Source organism: Aquila chrysaetos, chromosome 9 (assembly GCF_900496995.4).
Source record: "Aquila chrysaetos chrysaetos chromosome 9, bAquChr1.4, whole genome shotgun sequence".
NCBI lineage: Eukaryota > Metazoa > Chordata > Aves > Accipitriformes > Accipitridae > Aquila > Aquila chrysaetos.
The window spans coordinates 40,656,187-40,676,589 of NC_044012.1; the positions used below are offsets into that span (position 1 = coordinate 40,656,187).

General features: G+C 45.2%; 1 protein-coding gene across 4 annotated transcripts in view; it reads right to left on the reverse strand.

Moving 5' to 3' along the window:
• LIMK2 (LIM domain kinase 2) overlaps positions 1–20,307 on the reverse strand; it is a 32,701-nt gene extending 12,394 nt beyond the window's left edge. Inside the window, exons 1-6 of one of the 4 annotated variants that reach the window (XM_030025894.2) lie at positions 20,153–20,307; positions 17,586–17,685; positions 3,614–3,749; positions 2,226–2,335; positions 1,787–1,975; positions 1,221–1,326 (exon numbers count right to left, since the gene is read on the reverse strand). In XM_030025894.2, coding sequence (XP_029881754.1) covers positions 1,221–1,326; positions 1,787–1,975; positions 2,226–2,335; positions 3,614–3,749; positions 17,586–17,685; positions 20,153–20,168 — 657 coding nt within the window. In that variant the 5' untranslated portion in view covers positions 20,169–20,307. Of the gene's footprint in view, positions 1–1,220; positions 1,327–1,786; positions 1,976–2,225; positions 2,336–2,480; positions 2,572–3,613; positions 3,750–8,759; positions 9,140–17,585; positions 17,689–20,152 lie in introns of those variants that run through there. The other 3 variants (XM_030025896.2, XM_030025895.2, XM_030025897.2) reach the window with 3 other exon arrangements.
• Positions 20,308–20,403: the final 96 nt, after the last annotated feature.

Genomic DNA, 20,403 nt, shown 5'->3' on the forward strand with positions numbered 1-20,403 from the left:
TGTCTACCAGACATATCAAACTAGCAACATAGAAGTTCCTTATGCTATCCAAATCCTCTTCTTTCTGGTCAGCTACAAGTGACCTGTACAAAAAAAGATGTGGACAGGCTGGAGAGGGTCCAGAGGAGGGCCACAAAGATGATCAAAGGACTGGGAAGCCTGCCATATGAGGAAAGGCTGAGAGAACTGGGTTTGTTCAGCCTTGAGAAAAGGCAGCTTAGGGGAGACCTTATCACCGTGTTCCAGTATTTAAAGGGTGGCTACAAAGAAGATTGAGACTCCCTTTTTACAAGGCGTCACATGGAAAAGACAGAAGTAATGGGTACAAGTTACTCCCGGGGAGATTCCAGTTGGACACAAGAGGACAATCTTTCACAAAGCAATCGGCCATTGGAATAATCTCCCCAGGAAAATGGTGGATTCCCCAACATTGGAGACTTCTAAGATTCGGCTGGACACAGTGCTGGGCCATCTTGCCTAGACTGTGCTTTTGCCAAGAAAGGTTGGACCAGATGATCCTTGAGGTCCCTTCCAACCTGGTATTCTGTGATTCTATGAAACACCTTTTTTTTTTTTTCTTTCTAAGAAGTGTTCAAAAATGACACAAGCTTCCATCCTGAACAGTGCTGCAAAAAACAGCTTTACAAAACCTACATGGATATCTATCTGAGAGATGTCTATTGTGCTCCTAATGTTCTCTTCAGCATCAACAGTAAATAAAACCCTTGCGTAGTGAAGGTAATGGTGGTCTCACTACACTCTTGCAGCGTCACCTGATATCTGTATAAAGTATTTACTTGTAAATACCAAATCAAATACTTTTTTTGCAATGGGAAAAATTCATCCCTAGGATCAGCTGAGCCTTTGTCTATTAGCAAGTGCCTCTAAAAGGATCAGAACAGTGGACTTCACTAGCAATACATGAAGAGTCTTCACAGCCTCTCTGTCCTCTGAGATGTCATAGCCCTACACTTTTCTTATTACCTCCCTTCATGTTTGAATGCTGCAAAATCAGAACTGCATCCTAATTGCATTTCCATCTGTTACATTTTCCTCTTCAGCTGGAAGGGGTAGCAAAGCTTGTCTTCATGTTTATTCCTGCTGTGAGCATGAGTATTATGAACACACACTGTATGTAGGGGGGGGAGAACAGTGCTGAGAAACAGAAAAGCTACAGGAAGGCAGATGAGAAGGAGGCTTCAGAACAGAACTCTACCCACCTCCTCCACCTGTAATGTACGAATAGGAGCTCCATTAATCTCCAGGATACGATCTGCAGGGTGGATGGCGTTTCGGACATCTGGGCTGATGTGCATCCTGTTAACTCTAAACACGGGGAATTATAGTGTGTGTGGGAAGTCAGTTTAGCCAAAATTATAAAAAATATTTGATCTCTGATGCTTCCCTTCATATTGGTATTCTGAAACAAAACAATGCTAATCTACCAACACAGGTAGCTACCCTTAGACCAAGTGCTTAGGTCTGAGCTGGTTTGGGGAGAGCTCTTCATTTGCCCAATGGCAAAAAATGTTAGTCCATTACAATTGGCCAAATGTTTTGCATTCAGTGAGGGAGACAGCACTGAGAAATAAAGTTATCAATTAAGGTCATCACAAGAGCAAAACGGAGACCAAACACAAATGGCTATTAGTCAACATATGTCCCTGTTGTGCCAAGACAGATCCCCTCAGCAGTTAAAGCAGCTGGCAGGACAGCAGCGCTGCAGAATTTTTACCAGCTCCCTCTGCACAGACATGTACCTTGCACACAACCTTGTCATACTCACTCTTTCACCTGGACACCAGTGGCATAGCTGGAGCAGCCACCTTCAACAGACACGGAGAACCCCCTCTTGCCATCAGTAGCTGCCGGCATGGAGATGAGGGTCAGCGTATAAGGCAGCTGCTCACGCAGAGACTCAGTGGAGTGTTTTTCTATCATCGGTGTCAGCACAATCTGGTTATGGCATTTTCCACTAAAAGAAGTGAAGAAAGTCATTACGGCAGTGTCCTAGCCCTCCCTGCCAAACTCACATTTCTAAGTTCTCTCATTGACCATAAGCTATAGTTTTTAATGCTTACACCATTCCTTCCTCCCTCCCTCAAAAGGCAGCTTCCTGGCATTCCTTAGTGTAGCATTCGGCTGAACCATGCTGAGCCAGCTAAACATGGCTTACACATACAGCAGGGAGCAACTCCGTGGCAAAGCGTGCAGCTCCGTCTTACCAGTAGAGAGTGGAATGTTGCACGAGTGCGTAAGTGTCCCCATCTTCAATGATCACTTTGCAGCTCATACAAGCAAAGCACTCGGGGTGATACTTGTATTCGCCAGCCACCTACAGACAGAAAAGGGAGTAGCTTAGTAGGGCCAAAATCCATCAGCAGATGCAACTACTGCTTTCCTCTCCAATTAATGCGCTCATTCAGATCTCAAAGTCAAGTGGCGTTTTTTTGCTGGAGAGTTATATTAGCCCATTCTACCTTTCCTGAACCCCATCCTTGGCACCCTGTTTGCAAAACTTCTCTGAAACAAACACGTCAACATGCAAAGCAAAGCTTGCATCCCAGGAACATCTGCTATATTTGGCAGCTGCTCAACTATCAAAAATAGTTGGTAGTCTGCTGCAGACTAGTAAACAAGATATTAAACCTTCCTGTTCAGTTGCTCTTGGCAAGATAACTAACGTTACGCCTGAATTAATAAAGCTGAAAGGGCTTTTTTTTTTGGCAAACAGGCAACGCACAAATTCAGATACTTTACCAGCCAGCTGACAGAAAAAAAAAAAAGCGAGCTGAAACTGAGACAACAAAATACCTTTAAAGAATATTTTTATTCATTGATCTGTTTTTCAGTTTTCCTTATGAGAACTTCCCTTATTGACAGTATTTTGCAAAGAATTCTGCAGGCAATGAGAAATTGTCTGCACTTTTCTCAGTACTTCCCTTTGAGGTAGCAATCATACTACTGAGTACCATGCTGCCTTTATTTTGGCGCTAGAAAAACAATGGTTATGTTTCATTCTTGACACTTTTAAAGGTTAAATATTTACAAGGTTGTGGCAAGAAGAGGAACATTTAGGTGAGCCCCATATTGTGCAGGCAGAGTTCAATGCTTCAAAGCAATTGAGGCTAACACTACTTCAAGACACCATCAGCCAGAAAACCACTCTGGCCACAGTCCAGGTGGGACTTGGATGGCAACCTTCCCCAAAGACAGAACCTGCTGCTTATCCTGAGCCGAGAGGTTCAACTCCGCAGTGCGGTGGAAAATCACCCCATGGAGACACTGAGGCACTGTGCTACAGAAACAGATGTCCCCTTAATCACCTTTCTACTTCTCATGCCTGTGCATTTCAGCACCTTACTTTCTTTGTTCATAAGCTTCAGAGCCTCACAACTCCCTCCTTTAGGAGCTACCTCCGTTCAAAATTAATCTTTATCTAGAAGATGCCTCGTTTCTAATCTCTGATTAGAGATTAGAGTAGCAAGGAGACTATTACCTTCAGTTTATTTGGTTATCTGAATAGATAGGACAACTCCCAACCAAGTTTGAGGAGTTGGAGGCAGGCATGTCCTGCCTCCAGGCAGGCAGGAGTCCTTCAGAGAGTCCTTACCATCACAGGTCCGGTCATCAGCAGAGAGCAGCCATGGCAAGATTCCCCAAACTTCCCCCAGTAGTCTTTGTGACAGTACAGCTTCCCGTCTTTCTCATAGTACCAGTTAGTGAGGGGATCCTGACATTCAGAGCACCTTGAAGGAAATAAAGGAACAAAGTTCCAGTTGGCAACAAGTCACAAATCAATAGAAAAGGTCATCTCCTGCATGGCGAAAACAGACATTCAGCAGCAGCTCACCACCAGCTCTTCTAATTATAGATATACTAAGGCCCTCCATTTCCCAATGCTTTTTCAACTGAAAATTAGCACCAAACCCAAGGTTTGTAAGGAGAGGTGGTATCAACCAATACAAAGGAAAAGACAAGCTTCCAAAGTTTAAAACAAATCCCATCCGTTAATTAAAACACATCAGTAGGTTTACAAATTCTGCCTTATAAATTTTGCTCCTTTGCTTTCTCCCTCTTCCTGGATGCAAGCTTCCAGTTGCAGAGTTGCCCAGCACATAGATAGCTCTACTGTGTTTCTACTTAGTGTTTCTATAGCATCATGCCATCTTGTGCCAGAGCACCTGCCTCCTCAGCCAGTTTTTCCTGGGGGGCCAGAGAGGCAGGATGCACTTCCCTATGCAATGCAAAGCCAGTTTTGCACCAATCTTTGTGGAAAGCCTTTCTATTCTTCTGTAAGTAGACCTCTCCCAAAAGGTCAACTGCAGCACTATCCATTTGAGGGAGAGTCTTCAAAGCAGTTCATCCTTTGAGCTCCGCATACTTACTGCATCCACCAATTAACTGTGATGAAAGTCCTCCACCCCTCCCCACCAATTGCTCTCCCTTTCCTTCTGCTGCTGACAGTGCATGAGAATAAAAACCCACAACCAACCAAAAAAACCCCAGACAAAACAATTTCTCTAATTTAATGAAGAGAATCTCAAAATCCTTCATGTATCTGTGTCAGCTCCCATTTCAACAAGCAACCTTATTAATCCTCTATCTACATCCCCTCCAAGAAACAAACAAAAAACTGCCCCTAAAAAAAACCAAGGAAAAAGATGCAGCAATTATATTGCAGATATCATTTTAGCAAATCACAAGCAGAACCCAGATCTTCAGGCTTCCTGAACACAAAATAATCCTGCCTCAGCAGGATGCACCGGGCAAGGTAGTTTATAACTTCTGCAGCACGGAGGTGTGCCTTAATGGAGAGATAAGGCACAGACAGCAGTTGCACCACTAAAGATTATTCCATTAGCCCTGGGCAGCACGTTCTCAGACTTTAAAAAGGAAAATTAGTCTGGTATTGGCCATTTCCGAGTGCAGAATCCAAGGCAGGTTAGCCACCAATAGCTGGTTCAAAGAAACACCCAAGGATCAATGTCATCATCAGTATGATGCTTTCCCAAAGGTGGAAGGAAGAGTTTCTCCTGCCCCTTATCCCAGCGACTGTCTTCTCCTGCCCCTTATCCCAGCGACTGTGTCAGTTAGTACAGTGGAGGGGAACCCACTGCACTGGCGTGGGGGTTTAGGTGGGCACGTGCCCTCCTTGGACAGCAGGTCTCTCTACAGCACCAAATGCACTGAAGTCAGCCAGTGGCAGCGGAGGTGAACTTTTTACATGCTCCCAGCTCTAAGATGAGAGCTACTGTTGACTTCACCTTTCACAAGCTTCCTGAAAACTTATTTGTGCCAGAGACATTCCTTGTAAACTCCACCAGCTTGTAATGAGCGTGATGATATGCGAGGCTGGTCGTGTTCCAACACGGAGAGAGTTATTTGCTCCAGCTCAAGAGACTGCAAAGCAACAAGGTGAAGCTGCTTGTAAGCAGCCTATGGTTTTAGGGGAAAAACACACCTCATGAGGTATTTAGTGCCGTACCCTACCCTCAGGAAAACTGCTCCTTCTAATGTATTTGGCTTTTATAGCATTTGTTCTCCCAGCTGAGGAGCTCCATATCCTGCCTCCCCGCCGCCCCTTCCTCAGTGATGGGAAAGAACTCCAGCACGTGCAGCAGGCCCTGCCAATGTTGTCTGAGGCAGGGGGGAGCAGTAACTTAACATTGCTATACATGCTACATGCATCATTACAGCCTCAGCCTTGGGGCACTGTCATGGTTACACCCCGCTCATGGTATGCAAGAGACCTAGAGGGCATTGCAATGCATTTTGCCTTCAACCACTAGCCTTTGGCTTCCATTTGCAGTAAATACCCCATGCCGAATGATCAAGTAGGTGAGTGGGAGGGAGAAAAGAGCAAGTGGAGACTAACAGCAAAGATTTCTATCACCTTGTGGCAGGAACATCTGGCTCAGCATGGGCAAATCAGATCCCTCAGACTTATCCCAATTCTGCGTGCATGCCTGTACCAGTGCGTGCTCCAAGAGTGATTACATCTTCAAACAGGGAGCTGTGACCAGACCTGCGCTTGGGATGCAGACAGCAATACTGGAGACTGCTCCACCAGGACTTCAAGACCTGGCCTTCTGTCTAAGTTCTCTCCAAGTAGGTGGGTTATTTATTTATTTGTTTTTAAGCACAACACCTTCCTTTCCTCACCCCTCTTCAATTTCACCTTCAACCACTCCTTTTTCTCCCTAAGAAAATGTAGAATTTCTGCAAAAGCAACACAACTGCACTTCTGTTTAGATAGGCTCCAGAGGATCATGTATGCTTGTCTTCCCTTTACCTTTCCCCTACTCCTTCATGGTTTGATTCCAACCTTACAGCACTTTGATTAGTTTGCTTCCATCCGGAAATAAGCACTGGTATCTAATTTGCAACACACCCAATAGCAAAATGAAGGTGAGGGGGTGGAGCCAGCAAGCAGTCAGTTCTTTGCTATGCAATTAAACAAATCTGGGCAGGACAAGTTTGCAGCTTAAGGCTCAGAACCCCACCCAGGGCAATGAGGCAACAGGAACGAAGCAACCAGCCCCAGAGAGGCTGAATGCTGGTAATGGGTCTAACTGGCTACTTCGTTAATCACTGACAGCAAGAGGACATGGCTATGGCCCATATGGCCAAGCAGCACCTTCTGTTATTTACTGTGCATTCTGTAATGTAGAAAAGGCTTTAGATTTGTCAGGTGTGGAGAACTGGCTGACAGCACACAGGTATAGTTTCAAGACCTGCTTCCACTGTTTCAGTGCCTTCACCCAAATGATAAAGGCATCACATGATTGTTCCACATGACTCTCATTGAAGAGATATGTCAGAATTTTATCACAGAAGATACAAGAATTACCACTCCTTCCCTTCCCTCCTCACTAGAGTGCGTGGCATTGCATCGCTGCCATTGCCAGAGCTCACGTCAGCCGAGACAGGAATACAATTACTTCTACAGGTATTAAGCAAGCTAATCTTTGCCGGTCACTACAACCAAAAGAAAAGAAGATTTCTTGCTCCTCTGTCTTTTATAGATTAGAAACCACTGATCTTCTCCTAGATGATTTGCTATTCTTATTACAGAGTAACAAAGCATGGTAATCAAGTTTCTCGGAGGACTGGCAACAGCCATACTTGACGTGTTTCCTCTTGCTGCCCAGCCACCATTTTCAGAGCTGCAGAGCCCTGCTCCGATTATACAGTCCCATACATTACGATTCTTTGCTTCCCAGCCTTGGCTATAAAGAATAAATTAATCTGCCTCCCATAACCATCCTCCAGAAACCCCAGGCAGCATGTGGGTGCAGTGTTCAGCCCTGATGCTCTGCAGCACAGCAGGTGCAGAAAGAGTTCACAAATCGCTGCTTGACAGCTACTTGTTTTTGTGGGGGGTGGTAGGAGGATCAGGTCACAACAGGTAACCAGCCCGGTTTTCAGCGAGATGGGAGATTCAATTGATGTGGCATCTCTTTTACATCTAAATGAAAGCCAATACCCTCATGGAAGCAAAGACTTCCCTGGCACTGGAGAGACAGATCCCTTTGAGAAGGGCTCATTAATAAAATGCACCCCTCACACACACTGTCAGGCTAGATCAGTTAACGCTAGACAGGCTCGAAAGAGCTGTGGTTCCAATTCTGCAGGCAGAACTGGGGAGAGGACAGTCACGCAGACGGAAAGCTGCAGAATAAAACATAACCCCAGCCCGTAGCTAACCCAAAGGCTTCTTACCCGGCCTTAGCAGAAGTGTGTGCACGGGCTACATAAAAGACACTAGACAGGGAAGAACAGATGCTAGAGACTAAGAAGACTGAGTGTTTAAGCTCTGACTATGCAAAACCACTTCCACACACTTAGGAGAAGGTGCATCTATGGCTTAGCATGATGCCCTCCACATATTACAAATAACGAATGTCTGCTCACTTTCCTTCTGCTGAAAGCGGATGCTGTTTCAGAAAGTTGCCTAAAGAAGCTTAGCAATTGTGTGGCAGTATTTACTCCTATGCTAGACTGTTTTAACAAAAGGCTCCTTACTCCCAAATCACTACAAAAGTGTTTGCAGGAACAGGATCAATAACGAGCAAATCCGAGTGTAGGGGATAGGAGGGAGACAATGAAACTGCAAGCTGTGCCTTTCCCCATCCATTCACCTTATCAGCACATCAGCGCCAGTCACCATTCTGGCTGCGTTCAGCCCCACTAACAGTTTTCACTGTGGAGATGTAATGCAATCACAGTGAGTGGCTGCTCGTCCCTAGTTACCTGCAAAGTACTTGATTTCTTTTCTGAAACAAGATTACTGCGCTGCCTCCCTGCAGATTACATCACCTTCTTGAACTCGCAACAGCAGCACCTCACCTCACCCTGCGCTATGCCCAAGTGCAAGTAGCTTTGTAAGAGACATAAGCAGCAGCAGCCATCGTAATCTCGTTCCTCTGGCAGTGGAGCGAAGCACAGGGGCATGGGGTAAAGCGGCACAGGTAGCGTTGCCCTGAAAGGGAGCCTGCTTGCCTGGGCTACGGAGACGCTGCCTCACGACACAGGTGCCATTCCCTTGTACCAGAGAGCTGTGAATAGGCTGGTAATAAGAATCTTCCCCGTCGCCTCCTCAAAGCAAGACAGGAACCCAGTTTGGGACCGGCTGTTCCCTGCACACAAGCACTGGACCTCATTCTTCACGCCTCGCACGCTAACTGCTTAGGATAGCGTTACAGGGGGTAAAACGACACTTTGAAGATCCACTGCTAATCCTGCGCAAGACTTACCGAAAGGGATCCTTGGGAGCGAAGTAAGCTGGGGCAGACAAGTAACTTCCCATCTTCGACACTGGATAAACCGGCTCAGCCACAAACTTGTCCAACTGCCTCTGAACAGCTCTGTTCTGCCAACATGGCAGCAGCCAGTGCTCATTTAATCTTGCGCTGATTCAGATACTTCACCTCTCTTTGAAGCTGCCCAAGGAATGCCAGGTCTCTCGGCTGCTCCTTCCTTTTCAGATTTTTCCTGGCTCCCATGGCTATAACCATCTTCTCCCGCACTCAGCGGCAGCGGCACCCTTGGGAAGGATAGAATAACTGCTAACTGGGCTAGTTGGACATGCTTCTGCAATAGCTCTTGCGAGCTCTGCTGCCTGCTAACTATTGTCAAGTTTTCCCTTCTCTGGACCCACCCAAGGGTGGGAGGGGAGGAGGAGCGATTGCAGGAGGACAGCCTGTGGCTACAGAGGCTGAAAAAGCTCTACTTCTTCACAAGGGGTGGAGCTCAGATCCGAAAGAGGGGCTGCGTTAGCAAGTGCTGAAAGATAGCAGCTTTTGCCAAAGAGCCAAGCGCAACGAGAAACTACTCTTTGCAGCGGTGGCACGTTCTGATGGGGAAGTCAAGGAAGGCAGAGGGTCTGATGAAGACAACTAGCCACGTCTCCAAACACGTCACACGAACGTTTGCCACATACCTTCCTAAATCCCTCACAGTGCGGGGGGTTACACTACCTTCACACGACCGACAATCTGTTCATCCTCTCGCAGGAGGTAGCTCACAGTGTTCTTCATCCAAGGAAAAATAACTTTCTTTCCAACACGGTTTTAACTGAGATCATTGCAATCATTTAACCTAATCTTCATCTCCTGAATGGAAGCTGAGAGGCATAAATCAGCACAGAGGAGTACTCTCTCCTGCTCGCAGCACATGTAGTTATATCATTTTCCCTGCTCTGAAGCCAAGCATGATCTCTAGTGGCCTAATCAGCTAAAGCTGTTTGCAAGACATTCAGAAATGCAACAAACATACGCTGCTGCACCGAGCCCTCCCATTTTTGTACAGTCAGCAAAGCCTGGCGTGCCTGAACACAGCCTGAAAATCATGCTGTGTTCCAGAGGCAAGAGTACTCAAATATGCTTTTACTGGAGATGCTCGTCTCAGCTGGCATATTGTTCAAGGGACGTTTGGGGCTGGGACGAGGCAGTCTTGGCTGCAGATTTGACAGCTGCTGCTCACTGTTGAAGTAAGCAGAAAGCCAGGCAGCCTTTTGCATTGGTTTTTTTGGGTTTTTTTTCTTTGGGTTTTTTTTTTTTGTTTTTTTTACTTTTAATAAGCATCCATCTTTCTGGGGGGGGAAAAAAAAAATAATCACAATTTTCACCCGTTCAGTACAGCTTCTAAGCCTGGCTGTAAAAGTGCAGTGAAGCCTAGTGCTGCAGAGCCCGATGTGGTTGTCAATTCCAGCACGGGCCTAATTCCTTCTGACATTTCACACAGCTCTACTGGAAGCAGCAACACGGTGAGTCTGTGTCTAGGAATGCACTCTGGTCTCCCACATTCTCTATATGTTGCGTGCTGAAAATGGGCCAGTGCTCACAATCCAACGCTTCCCTGGCTATCAGCATCACCCAACAACACAGACATACCTCCAGCGCATCGCAGAGCCCCTTCCCTGCCCAGTATCACCTACAGACAAAAGCTTTTCCCCACAATTCTGCTGCCATGGGCTGAACTCCCTCCAAGGGGGATTCCACGTGACCTCATAAATCCCAACTCTTCAGACAAAACCTTTGAAGATTTGATCCACAGATGTGATAAGCAGCCAGCTAGTCTGTGAATGAAGCCAGCAGATAAAGCCTAACTTCAAAGTAATAAAAACCACCCAGACAGCTAAGCAACTGGGAAGGGATTTTGTTTGAGACTTCCTTAAAGCCAAAGGACACATAGTCAAATGTCTATTTAAACAGGAAACATCTTATCAAAATGATTTTACTTTTGCAGCAAGCCCCAGCAGCAGCCAGTAAGTTACTTTTTCCTACACAGAATTCTCTTGTTACTTCTTGCCTTTTTTTATTGTCTCTACAACCTATTTGAGAACACAATAGCTCTGATAAAAGGGCTCTGGAAAAGGTGTTAATGTGTTCATACATTCTAGATCTGAATTCCTGCCAGAATGACTGCACTTCAAAAAATGCTGATGAACAGGTGTGTGTGTGTGAGGGGGGGGACACCTTTTACATGTAATTTTACTGATACCATCTCTGAGGGCCAAAATGCACCGAAGCAAATTTCTTTTTCACCAGCTGAAGTCAGTTATCAGCATCTTCTCTCTTGCAAATGCTGACAGCATTTCCACTACAAACATGTACCCATCACAGGGAGTTGCTTTCCTTACTATGGTTTAGAATTGTACAGTAATTTTTGCCAGAAAGAAGCCTGAAAAATACAACTAGCAAATAAAAAGGAAGAAACGAAAAACCTTGACAATGACTTAACATGAAATTTATTGCAAATTGAGTGGCAGCCATTACAGTTTTATACCCACAGAAATGCATCACATAGCTATTGTGATATTCAAGTGATTAATATCTTAAAACAGCTGGGGTTAGGCTGCACATCTAGACACCCTCTTTACCACATAGTTCATGCTGTCCAACAGCACGTCTACAGACAGATGTATTGCTCAGCATATCTACCAGCCCTAAGATACCCAAATTTATCCTGGCACAGACAGGCACTTTGGTATGTGCGAGACTGGTATAAGCTGGGGAAGAGGCATCTGCTTGATGCCTGAAGAATCTGCAGCAACTCTTTGTTTCAGCATGGGTGCAGTTTGGAGGCATTCCAAATACTTCAGTACAATCCCAACACCTCATTGTATTTCCAAGGCACTTACACATAACATGTGCTTTGCTGCTGTTGAAAGACAGAGTCAGCTCCTGACATCAGCTACTGAAACTAATACCGTTTTGATATGCACATACCTCTGAGTGAAAGCTCTCGCACATGGCTCTTGAGTAAACTAAAACGAACAGTGAAGCGAAGCCCATCTCCATCACTGCACCTTACTTCTAAGCAGGAGCAGAACTTCAGACCAACACAGCGATGCCTTCTCAATACCTAACATCACTAAGCACAACATTAGGATGGAGATAGATTTTTGTCTCCACCGTACTTGCCTAATGGCTGCAGACCTCCCGAATATGTGTAGGCTGAGAAGCAAACCAAAGAAATTCAACCTATTGAAACTTCACAGATTATATATGGTTTTGGAAGCAGTGACTTCTGATCTGTAAATGCAGCACATCTGGCAATAAGACTGGCACTTACACTACTGTATCTTCACTCACTTCCTAACTTGCTGCTTTTGTCTGTGCAGGCTGCTAAACTCCTCAGGGAAGGATCCTGTCTCACTCTTGTGGAAAGCCTACCACATACTGGGCTGTGTGAGTAATTCTAATTGCCTTGATATAGTAATGCTCTGATAACAATGCCCTAAAGGACAAGCTGTGCAAGTCAACTGAAAAAAAGTTAGGACTGGAATGCCCAACTACTCCTTAAATATAAAGGGTCATCATGATGTCCTGTAGCTGATATAGATTCCCCTGAAGAATGTGGCTGCTTCCACCTGCAAAGTGCTTCATTGCTCCCTTGCATTTTTAAACTCTTGAACAGCCCTGGCTATGTGTACAAACAGGCACTTAGCAACTATTTCTCCCTAAATCTGATAGTGAGCTGGTGAATTTCAATGCTGATGGAGACATCATCAAAGAGACATTCCCAGGAGTCTGCAGGATTAGTGGAGAAGAGCTCTCACCTCTGAGGCCCTATCATTAGCTTTCTGTAACTGCCAGAAACCCGAGAAGACAGGGAAGAAGAGGAGATTCTTGTTTCCTGCTTCTACCATAATTCAACTGCCTTTTGTTACTACTGATCTTTCCCCTGCTCTCAAATTCAGCTGCTGTGTGTACAAACCTGACTGTGTTCACAGCTGAAAAGCTAAAGGAAGATTCAAAGCATCAAACATCCCCACATTTCAAATTCATCTTAATACACACCTTTGCCTACATCTTTGTCAACATTCGTACATTTGAGCTTCGTATTCTGTCACTGTAGATCTATTTGTCCTGTTGCCTGTGGGGAGGAAGCAGCTTTTGGAAAACAAAAGCCTGTGCCAAACAGGTTCTGTTGAACCAACAGAAGTGATCCAAAGTCTAGAAAATACAGTCTATGAGAAAAAGCTAGGTCCAGGGCTTCTTCAGTCTGGGAGAGACGGATCGGGACACAACTGCTGCTTTCAAACAGGAAAAGGTTACTTGAGTAACAGAAGGGGAAAAAAAGCTTCTTTTCCACGTCCATTGTGAAAGTGACTAGAAGTTGATTTAAATTGCAACAAGGGGAATTTCTGAAGGTAGTAGCCAGAAGCTTCTAACACTAAGGATAATTAAGTGCTAGTAGACTTAGTCTGGGAGACCAAAAACCTACAGTGATGGGAGACTGTTAGGTGACCAGTTTCTTGATCATTCCTAAGCCATAGAAATTACTTGCTTCAAACCCAATTTGAAGCTTAGTAGATATCCTAAGAACCACAGAAAACAGATGTAGAAAATACCCTCAGAAGTCATCTAGTTTATCCTGCAACCCCCAAAACAGGTTTAACTATATACGTTCTTCATGTTTGCCTGGCTTACCTTCCCCTGCCCCCAAACGTAAAAAGAATCAAAGTGATTCACTAAGTTTTGCTGAGCAAAAAATACTTCTATAGCACACAAAATATGCCATTCAGTATAGAAAAATCACGTCTTTGTAAGACAATCAAATTACTAGAGTTGGCAAATTAATAGTGGTTCTCTTTCTGCTCAGTAGCCCGGAGCTTAGGGCATCCCCTTGATGCATGGATAGCTAATCCAGTTCTGTTTTCTGACCACGGACAATTGTCACGCTGCAGAGTGCACAACGGGTGGGCAACAAGGGATTCTGGGAAGAATCTACTTTTAACCTTGTTCCACTACTGAGAAACAGTCAGAAGGAGAATTTGTTTCAAATTCACTTCAGAATACCAGTAGGAGACAGAGCCAGGAGTTCTTCTGCACTCTGCCAAGACTGTTCCATTTTTTCAAAGTATTCATTTAGAGAGAACAGCCTTCTGGTGGTTACAACACTCTCTGTGTTTTAGTTTCTAGCTCCAGTAAAGGTTAACAGAAACTGAAATGGAGTAACACATTCAAAAAGAGTGCAAGCACCTGAATCCTAAACAATCTGTCAGGTGAATTGATTTAACTCTAGGTAATAATTTAAACAAATACATTTTTATTACTTTAGATTTTTTTTACAAGTGTAAACAGTCTCTTAACTATTTCAAGACCATATATAATTTTAGCCAACATCACCTACTGGAAAGTCAACTTACTGCTTGCAATTACTTAAATATAATAATGTAATCCCTGATCAGTATAAAAAGATTTAATATATATTTAGTCAGATATCAAAAGATTAGACTTTTTAGTCATACAGTTGTTTATATTATTAAGTTGGCAGCAAACTATTTCAAAATATAATTTAAAAAAATATACAGAAAGCCATGATAATTTTTCCTGAGGTCAAGCTGCATTGCGTATGCATAAAAATCTGGTGTATTAAGCAAAAAGGAAATATTTGTCCAAACTGAACAAATAGCTTCTGATCACCATCATCTCCAGTGCTTTAGACCTACTAATGAAAAATTTTGCATTCATACAAAATTTCTCTGCCTTCCTTTCCTCTTCCAGAAAAAGGAAGATGAGCTTTTCTGCTCTTCAAACTCCTGATGATTTTTCAGCTTTAAATTAACTGGTTTTGGTATAAACTAAAGAGTATATTTTTAAATCTGTAATTGTAAAATCATCAGTAATCCATCACCTTCAGTAACTTTTGTTATAAGATATACTACGAACAGTTTTTCTCTGATGCGGTGGGTTTGCCTTTTGTTTGAGACTTCTGCAGCAAGCCTGTGTTGCTTGGCTACCTAAATTAGATTTATTTTATAGACCATAATAATATACATCCTCTGTTATTTCATGGTTAGGAAGGAACTGAACCTCAGCTGTCTTCCTTCCTAAAAAGTTCTTAAGCACCCCGCTACAGCAGGAATTCCTACCACCATTTCCAATAATTTTCTTCATAGGGATCTAAAAGCATTTTCCACCTGCATGTATTCAACAGGCTTGATCTGAATTAATGGTTTTCAAATAATCAAAACTGGATTTTTAACAAATACTGTGTCCTTAAGATTAAACCATGCAGCTATATCTGGGTCTTCTCATCCCGTCCTACTCCAGTTCAAATATGCAATATCCCCACAGAAAGAGGGCATTGTCTTTAATTTCATTTGTCTTTATCTGTGGAAAAAAAAGCCCCCAACAATGGACATCAAAAGATCAAGTATCAATACTTTATTCAAAGGTATAACTCAGGGCAGTATCTTCTATTTTGTAATATGGAAAAAAGTTGGACTGAAAGCAGCAAGAACAGCATGCTCTAGGTCAAAAAAAGCTCTTCCAATAATCCCCTTAGGTAAAAGTGATCCAGACCTAGGAAAAAGATACCTTGCCACTTCTCTCCTTCCCTTTCTTAGTGTAGTGTTTGAAGTTCTGTGCAACATAAGTTCCAATCCAGTGGGACTGCGTTATCAGGGAAAAGCAACAACCTTTGAAAAGCGTATGCTATCTCAACAGAATTCAGAGGCCAAAAGTACATTCAGAGTTAATTCACAACAGACATTGTGACAGAAACATCTAAGAAACTTCCTCAGCCAGATCCAAGCCTAAGGACCAGCTGGCCAAAGAACCGTTTAAAATATCCAAGATAGATGAATTGGGATTTGCTTGTCCCTCCAGCCACAGCAGAGAAAATACAGGTTTCAGAGACAAAGCTCCTGTACATGCAGTTTGAGGAAGGAGGGAAGTGACAAAAAACTTAAATCCTCAGAGACATGCATGTACGTCAGCTACTGCCAGTGCCAAGCATGATCAGCAGCCTAGCCTGACCAAGAATAAACAGAGCTAACGAGCCTGGAGCAGTGCCAATCAGCATTAGAGAAATTATGTGCCAGGCCAGGGAGTCAGCTAATCCACAGGAAGACTGTAAAAAACACTCCAGAAGAGCTGCCGGAACTCACAGCTACCAGCTGCCAAAGGCTCCTACCCTTAGAGGCTTTTTAAAGTTTGGCTTTGGGATATCAAGCACAAGACTGCTGCTCAGCATGGCTTAGGGATAACAGAAGAAAAGGGGGAACAGAGTGCAAACTGGAAATTTGTTTTCATGTACAGTCCTACCCTGGAACTAGGAAAAACGGAAGGGCAGCTTCCTTTACTGCAGGTTCCAATTGTTCATTCAGCATGGCAGCTTAGATGGGTGCTGGAGCTAGCCAAAAGCACAGCGCAGAAGAGAAGCGCATCAGCAACGGCAAAAAGTCATTACGCACCTCAGGAGAAAAGCTGGCATCTTCGCTTGTATAAAACAAACAAAAAAAACCCCACCAAACTTCCATTATACAATATTACTCATGATATCAAACTCTCTGTAAAGTGTCATAAGGGCAGGATTTGCCTCAAGCTTAGCTGTTATCCACCTCGACAGCCCCAATAGCAAGAAGCACCAAGACATTTGCAAATCAAGACCCACAACAGAGATACTTTCAAAGGCAAGAAAGACAGACTTACTAGCACACACAGATTTGGGTTTGGCTACTGGCAGAATCTAGGGAAACTCAACAACAGGATACTAGTTCTTTAAGGAGGAGAAGAGAAAAACCAGGATTAAGACAAGCTGACTCAATATAGCTAAACATGAATACTCAAACCAATAGAAACCCAAAAGACTGGGATCTGTAGTGATATAAAGCTGTAATTGTGATTATTAACATGTCATTGTAACTAACAGCATTTTCCACGTCAACAGAGCTAGCACTGCTTTGGCAGCATGATGATATGCCTTTTTTTTTTTTAAATACACCAATAACCATAATCCTCACTTCAGCAAAGTTGGGGTATTTTGTTGCGGTTTTTTGGTTCTTTAAACCAGGACAGTAGATGCCTATCTTGGCACAGCGAACATTCCTCCAAAGCCACACTTTGGCTTCCTTTTCCCCTACTTGCTTTGACAGTATCCAAAACATTAGCCTCTCCAGATTCAAGCCAACACAGAAACCAGTAGAAGCTGCAGGTACTCAACCCCTCTCAAAAATATAGGCCCCTTCAGAAACACGATTCTGGAGCATGAAAACTGAACCGAGTATTCCTGAAACACCAACGAGAGGCATTACTCCTACCACCAGGAAGAAAAGCATGTCAGAGATCCCTTTTTGTCCTTGCCGACAGCAACATTACCTGTCAGATTTCATACGTTTGTATGTCTTACTAGTCTGAAAAGGAGAGAAAGCAAAAGGCAAGATCTCCTTCCCCCATATCAGCAGTATCCCCCAACACCCTGATATCTCCCTTGTACCTACCACATATGGAAAAAGCAACAGGCTATCTAAATTGCCTGGGCACCGCTTCGGAATGCAGCTGAAGACAAATGTGCAACCCATGGCTTCTGCCACCACCAGTAAATCAAAGCTTTCATTTGTACTTTATCTGTATTCCCGTATGCGTTTGCGTCAGCATGGCAACACTTTGCCAGGCAGTGTCAGACCGCTATTGGGACTTAAAGTCAGTTCCAGAGTGCTACTGCAAGCACTGAAGCACAGCCACAAACAAGAGCACACAACAGCTCTGCAAGATGGTACTTATCCACCAGGTTCCAAGTCAGCTGAACACCACAAGGAGAGTTTAATGGGCTAAAAGTTTACCTACCGGAAACAGGAAATATGCCAAGCTTCGTTAACAGTCTTGTAGAGGCGCTGACCAGCAGCAATGCTGTCCCCGCATCCTAGACATCTCCAGACTTCTTCACCTGCATGCAGGAATAAAGTGACATACAGCAACCATTTTACATCAGAGAAAACAAGGATTGCTGCATCCCTGATAAAGAGCAACCTTAAATTATATAACTGACAGCAAAGCCTTCATACACAGAAAGTTAAGGCAATACCAGGCAGTCAGTGGACTTCCCAAATCGAACTTTGACATCTTACATATATTTTTTTTTTTGCCTCCAGACATAACACCACCATCAGCTCCTTCACATTCTGCAGAAGGAAGCAATATGACTTTTCACAGAAAACAGGTCATTTACAGCTATGCTAGCCTTCAGAGCAGAGATTTCAGGATGGCAGACTGGTCTACTGTAACAGTTCCCACAGAGAACCGTGCTAGGCCAGGAAGCCACGCTATTAATTTCCCCCATGCCACTGACTCAGCACGTAACGCTTGCACTTATTTGTATAATTAACTGGATTTCCCAGAACTGAAAGAAAGGAAAGCAAACTTTATTCAGTAGAGAACAACCTGACTACCAGGAAGGAATTACACACTTGAATGAATATTCCTGTATAGACTGTACAGCCAACACCAGAGAACCGTCACACTTAGGAAGACGGGTTGATGCTACTGGCCTATTGCCCTTTCAGAAAATACTTGTAATAGTTATAATATAGTTACAATAGTTTCTGCTAGAACTGCCATAAAGCCCCAGAGAGACCTTGTTACTTAGATGCACGCAAGCTAGGAAAAACAGTATGAAAACTCGTGCACAAAGAGCATTTGGCACACAGATAAATGCTACCCAAAATCCAAACAACTGTGCGGGCGTATTAAAGAGCCAAGGATCTGGGTGAGCGCAGGATGGCGCAAGGAACACATTACATAGCTGGGCAGATCTCAAAGCTGTTTCCTCCTGCTACCAAAAGTTTACTCGCAGTAAGATTGCATAAGGAAAGAAGCGCGCTTAGAGAAGGAAAACCACTAACCACGGACTTCCATTTTCCAAAGAACGTTAAAACTCGCTAGTTGCTCAGGCAAGTTGATACCAAGGTTAAGTTCCTTGAAATGACACAGAACAGAAGCCATCAGCCTTCTGTGCACTTTTACACCACTGTGTAGGTCAACGACAAGGTTTAAAACTAACCAAGGTGAAGATTTCCTTGTATGTTTTACACAAATAGCTATTTCAGAGAGAAAACTTGTTGCTCAACCATGAGCAAGCACCACCCTCACCAGCAGATCGGCAGTACCCACAAAGGTCACCATACAGACTCTAGGGCTAGACAGAATTCATTCAAATGTGATATTTGGTGTAAGTTGCTGCGTCAGTACCCAGCTAAGCACCAGCTCCACACCTGGGAGTTTGTCCACGTCCTCCTGCTATCTGGAACGCTGAGAACGGCACCTGACCGCAGATCAGCACAACAGGGTAAGGGTTAGGAGAAACATGGAAAAAGCTGGCACTACCCACGTCCTTCTACATAGCAAATTGCTTTTCAGCACACCAAACACGCTCGGAAATAAAAGGCAAAGCCACGTGTGCCTGTGCCTCAATGCACGGGCAGCCGACGCTCTCCTCTCCGAGCAGCGCAAGCCCTAGATCGAAGTCAGCTGAACTTCTGGAATTGCTGCCACGCTACAGGCCAAAAAAGCCTGCAAACCAGACATCCTGCAGCTCCATCTCCTCCCGTTTGGTGCCACGAGCGCAAGATGCAAATGTGAATACAGGCAGTGGATCCTATTTGAAGGAATTTAATAAGTACACCACGGCTGATGAAAAGCAACAGACGGATACTCCTCTGCAACCGTCACACCGAGATTTACCCATCGGCTTCTGAAGTCCAGGTAGCAGTCCCCTTACTTTTAGCTGCAGTGCTACAGCTGTTTAACTGCACCCAGAAAGGCCGATTAGCTCACAAACAGAAACGAACAGTCCTATATTCAACCGAAATGGGTTAAGTATCCAGGAGAAGCGACGGAAACGAAAAAAAAAAAAAAACCAAAACCCCAAAAAAACCAGAGCAGGAAATAGCGCGAAGGAAAAGCAAACGGACATCATCCATGGAACAGGTCTGTCGAGTCCCCCAGGGCGGGAGGAATGTCACAGAGGGGGCCAGCGAGGAAAACCAGCAGCTCCTCCAGCACCGGCCAGCCGACCCTCGCCGGGGAAGGCGGCACCGGGGCAGGGACGAGGCCGAGGGCGACCAGCCGGCCCCACCGGGCAACCGCCTTACAGGATGCCGCGCCCGGTAGCCGGCCGCCCCCCGGGGCGGGAAGGCACGGCGCAGCCCCAGAGCCGAGCCGGGGCGCAGGTTCAGGCAACCGGCTGCCCCGCGGGAGAGGGTCCGTCGTCCCCGTCCCCCCTTCTCCACCGAGCCCCTCACCTGCGGCCCCCACCACACCGCCGGTGGAGAGCCGCGGCCTTCACCTACACCCGCCCCGCTGTCACGGAGGGCGGCAGCGGTCCCCGCCGGCCCGGCCGGGCCCGGCAGCCTCACCTGGCAGCCCCTCCATCCCGCGCCGGCCTCGCCGCCGTCCCGGGGCTCGCCCGCGCCGACGTCAGCCCCTACGGAACGCGCGGTGGGTCACGCCGCACCTGGTCCGGGAGCGCGGCCGCGCTCCCCCGCCGCCCGGCTCTTCCCCTTGGCCGTTATCTCAACGCCGTACCCCGCCCCGAGGGTAGATATCGCCCCGCCCCCTGCCTCGCCGCAGGCCAATCGGCACTCCGCCCCCCTCACGGCCGCAGGCC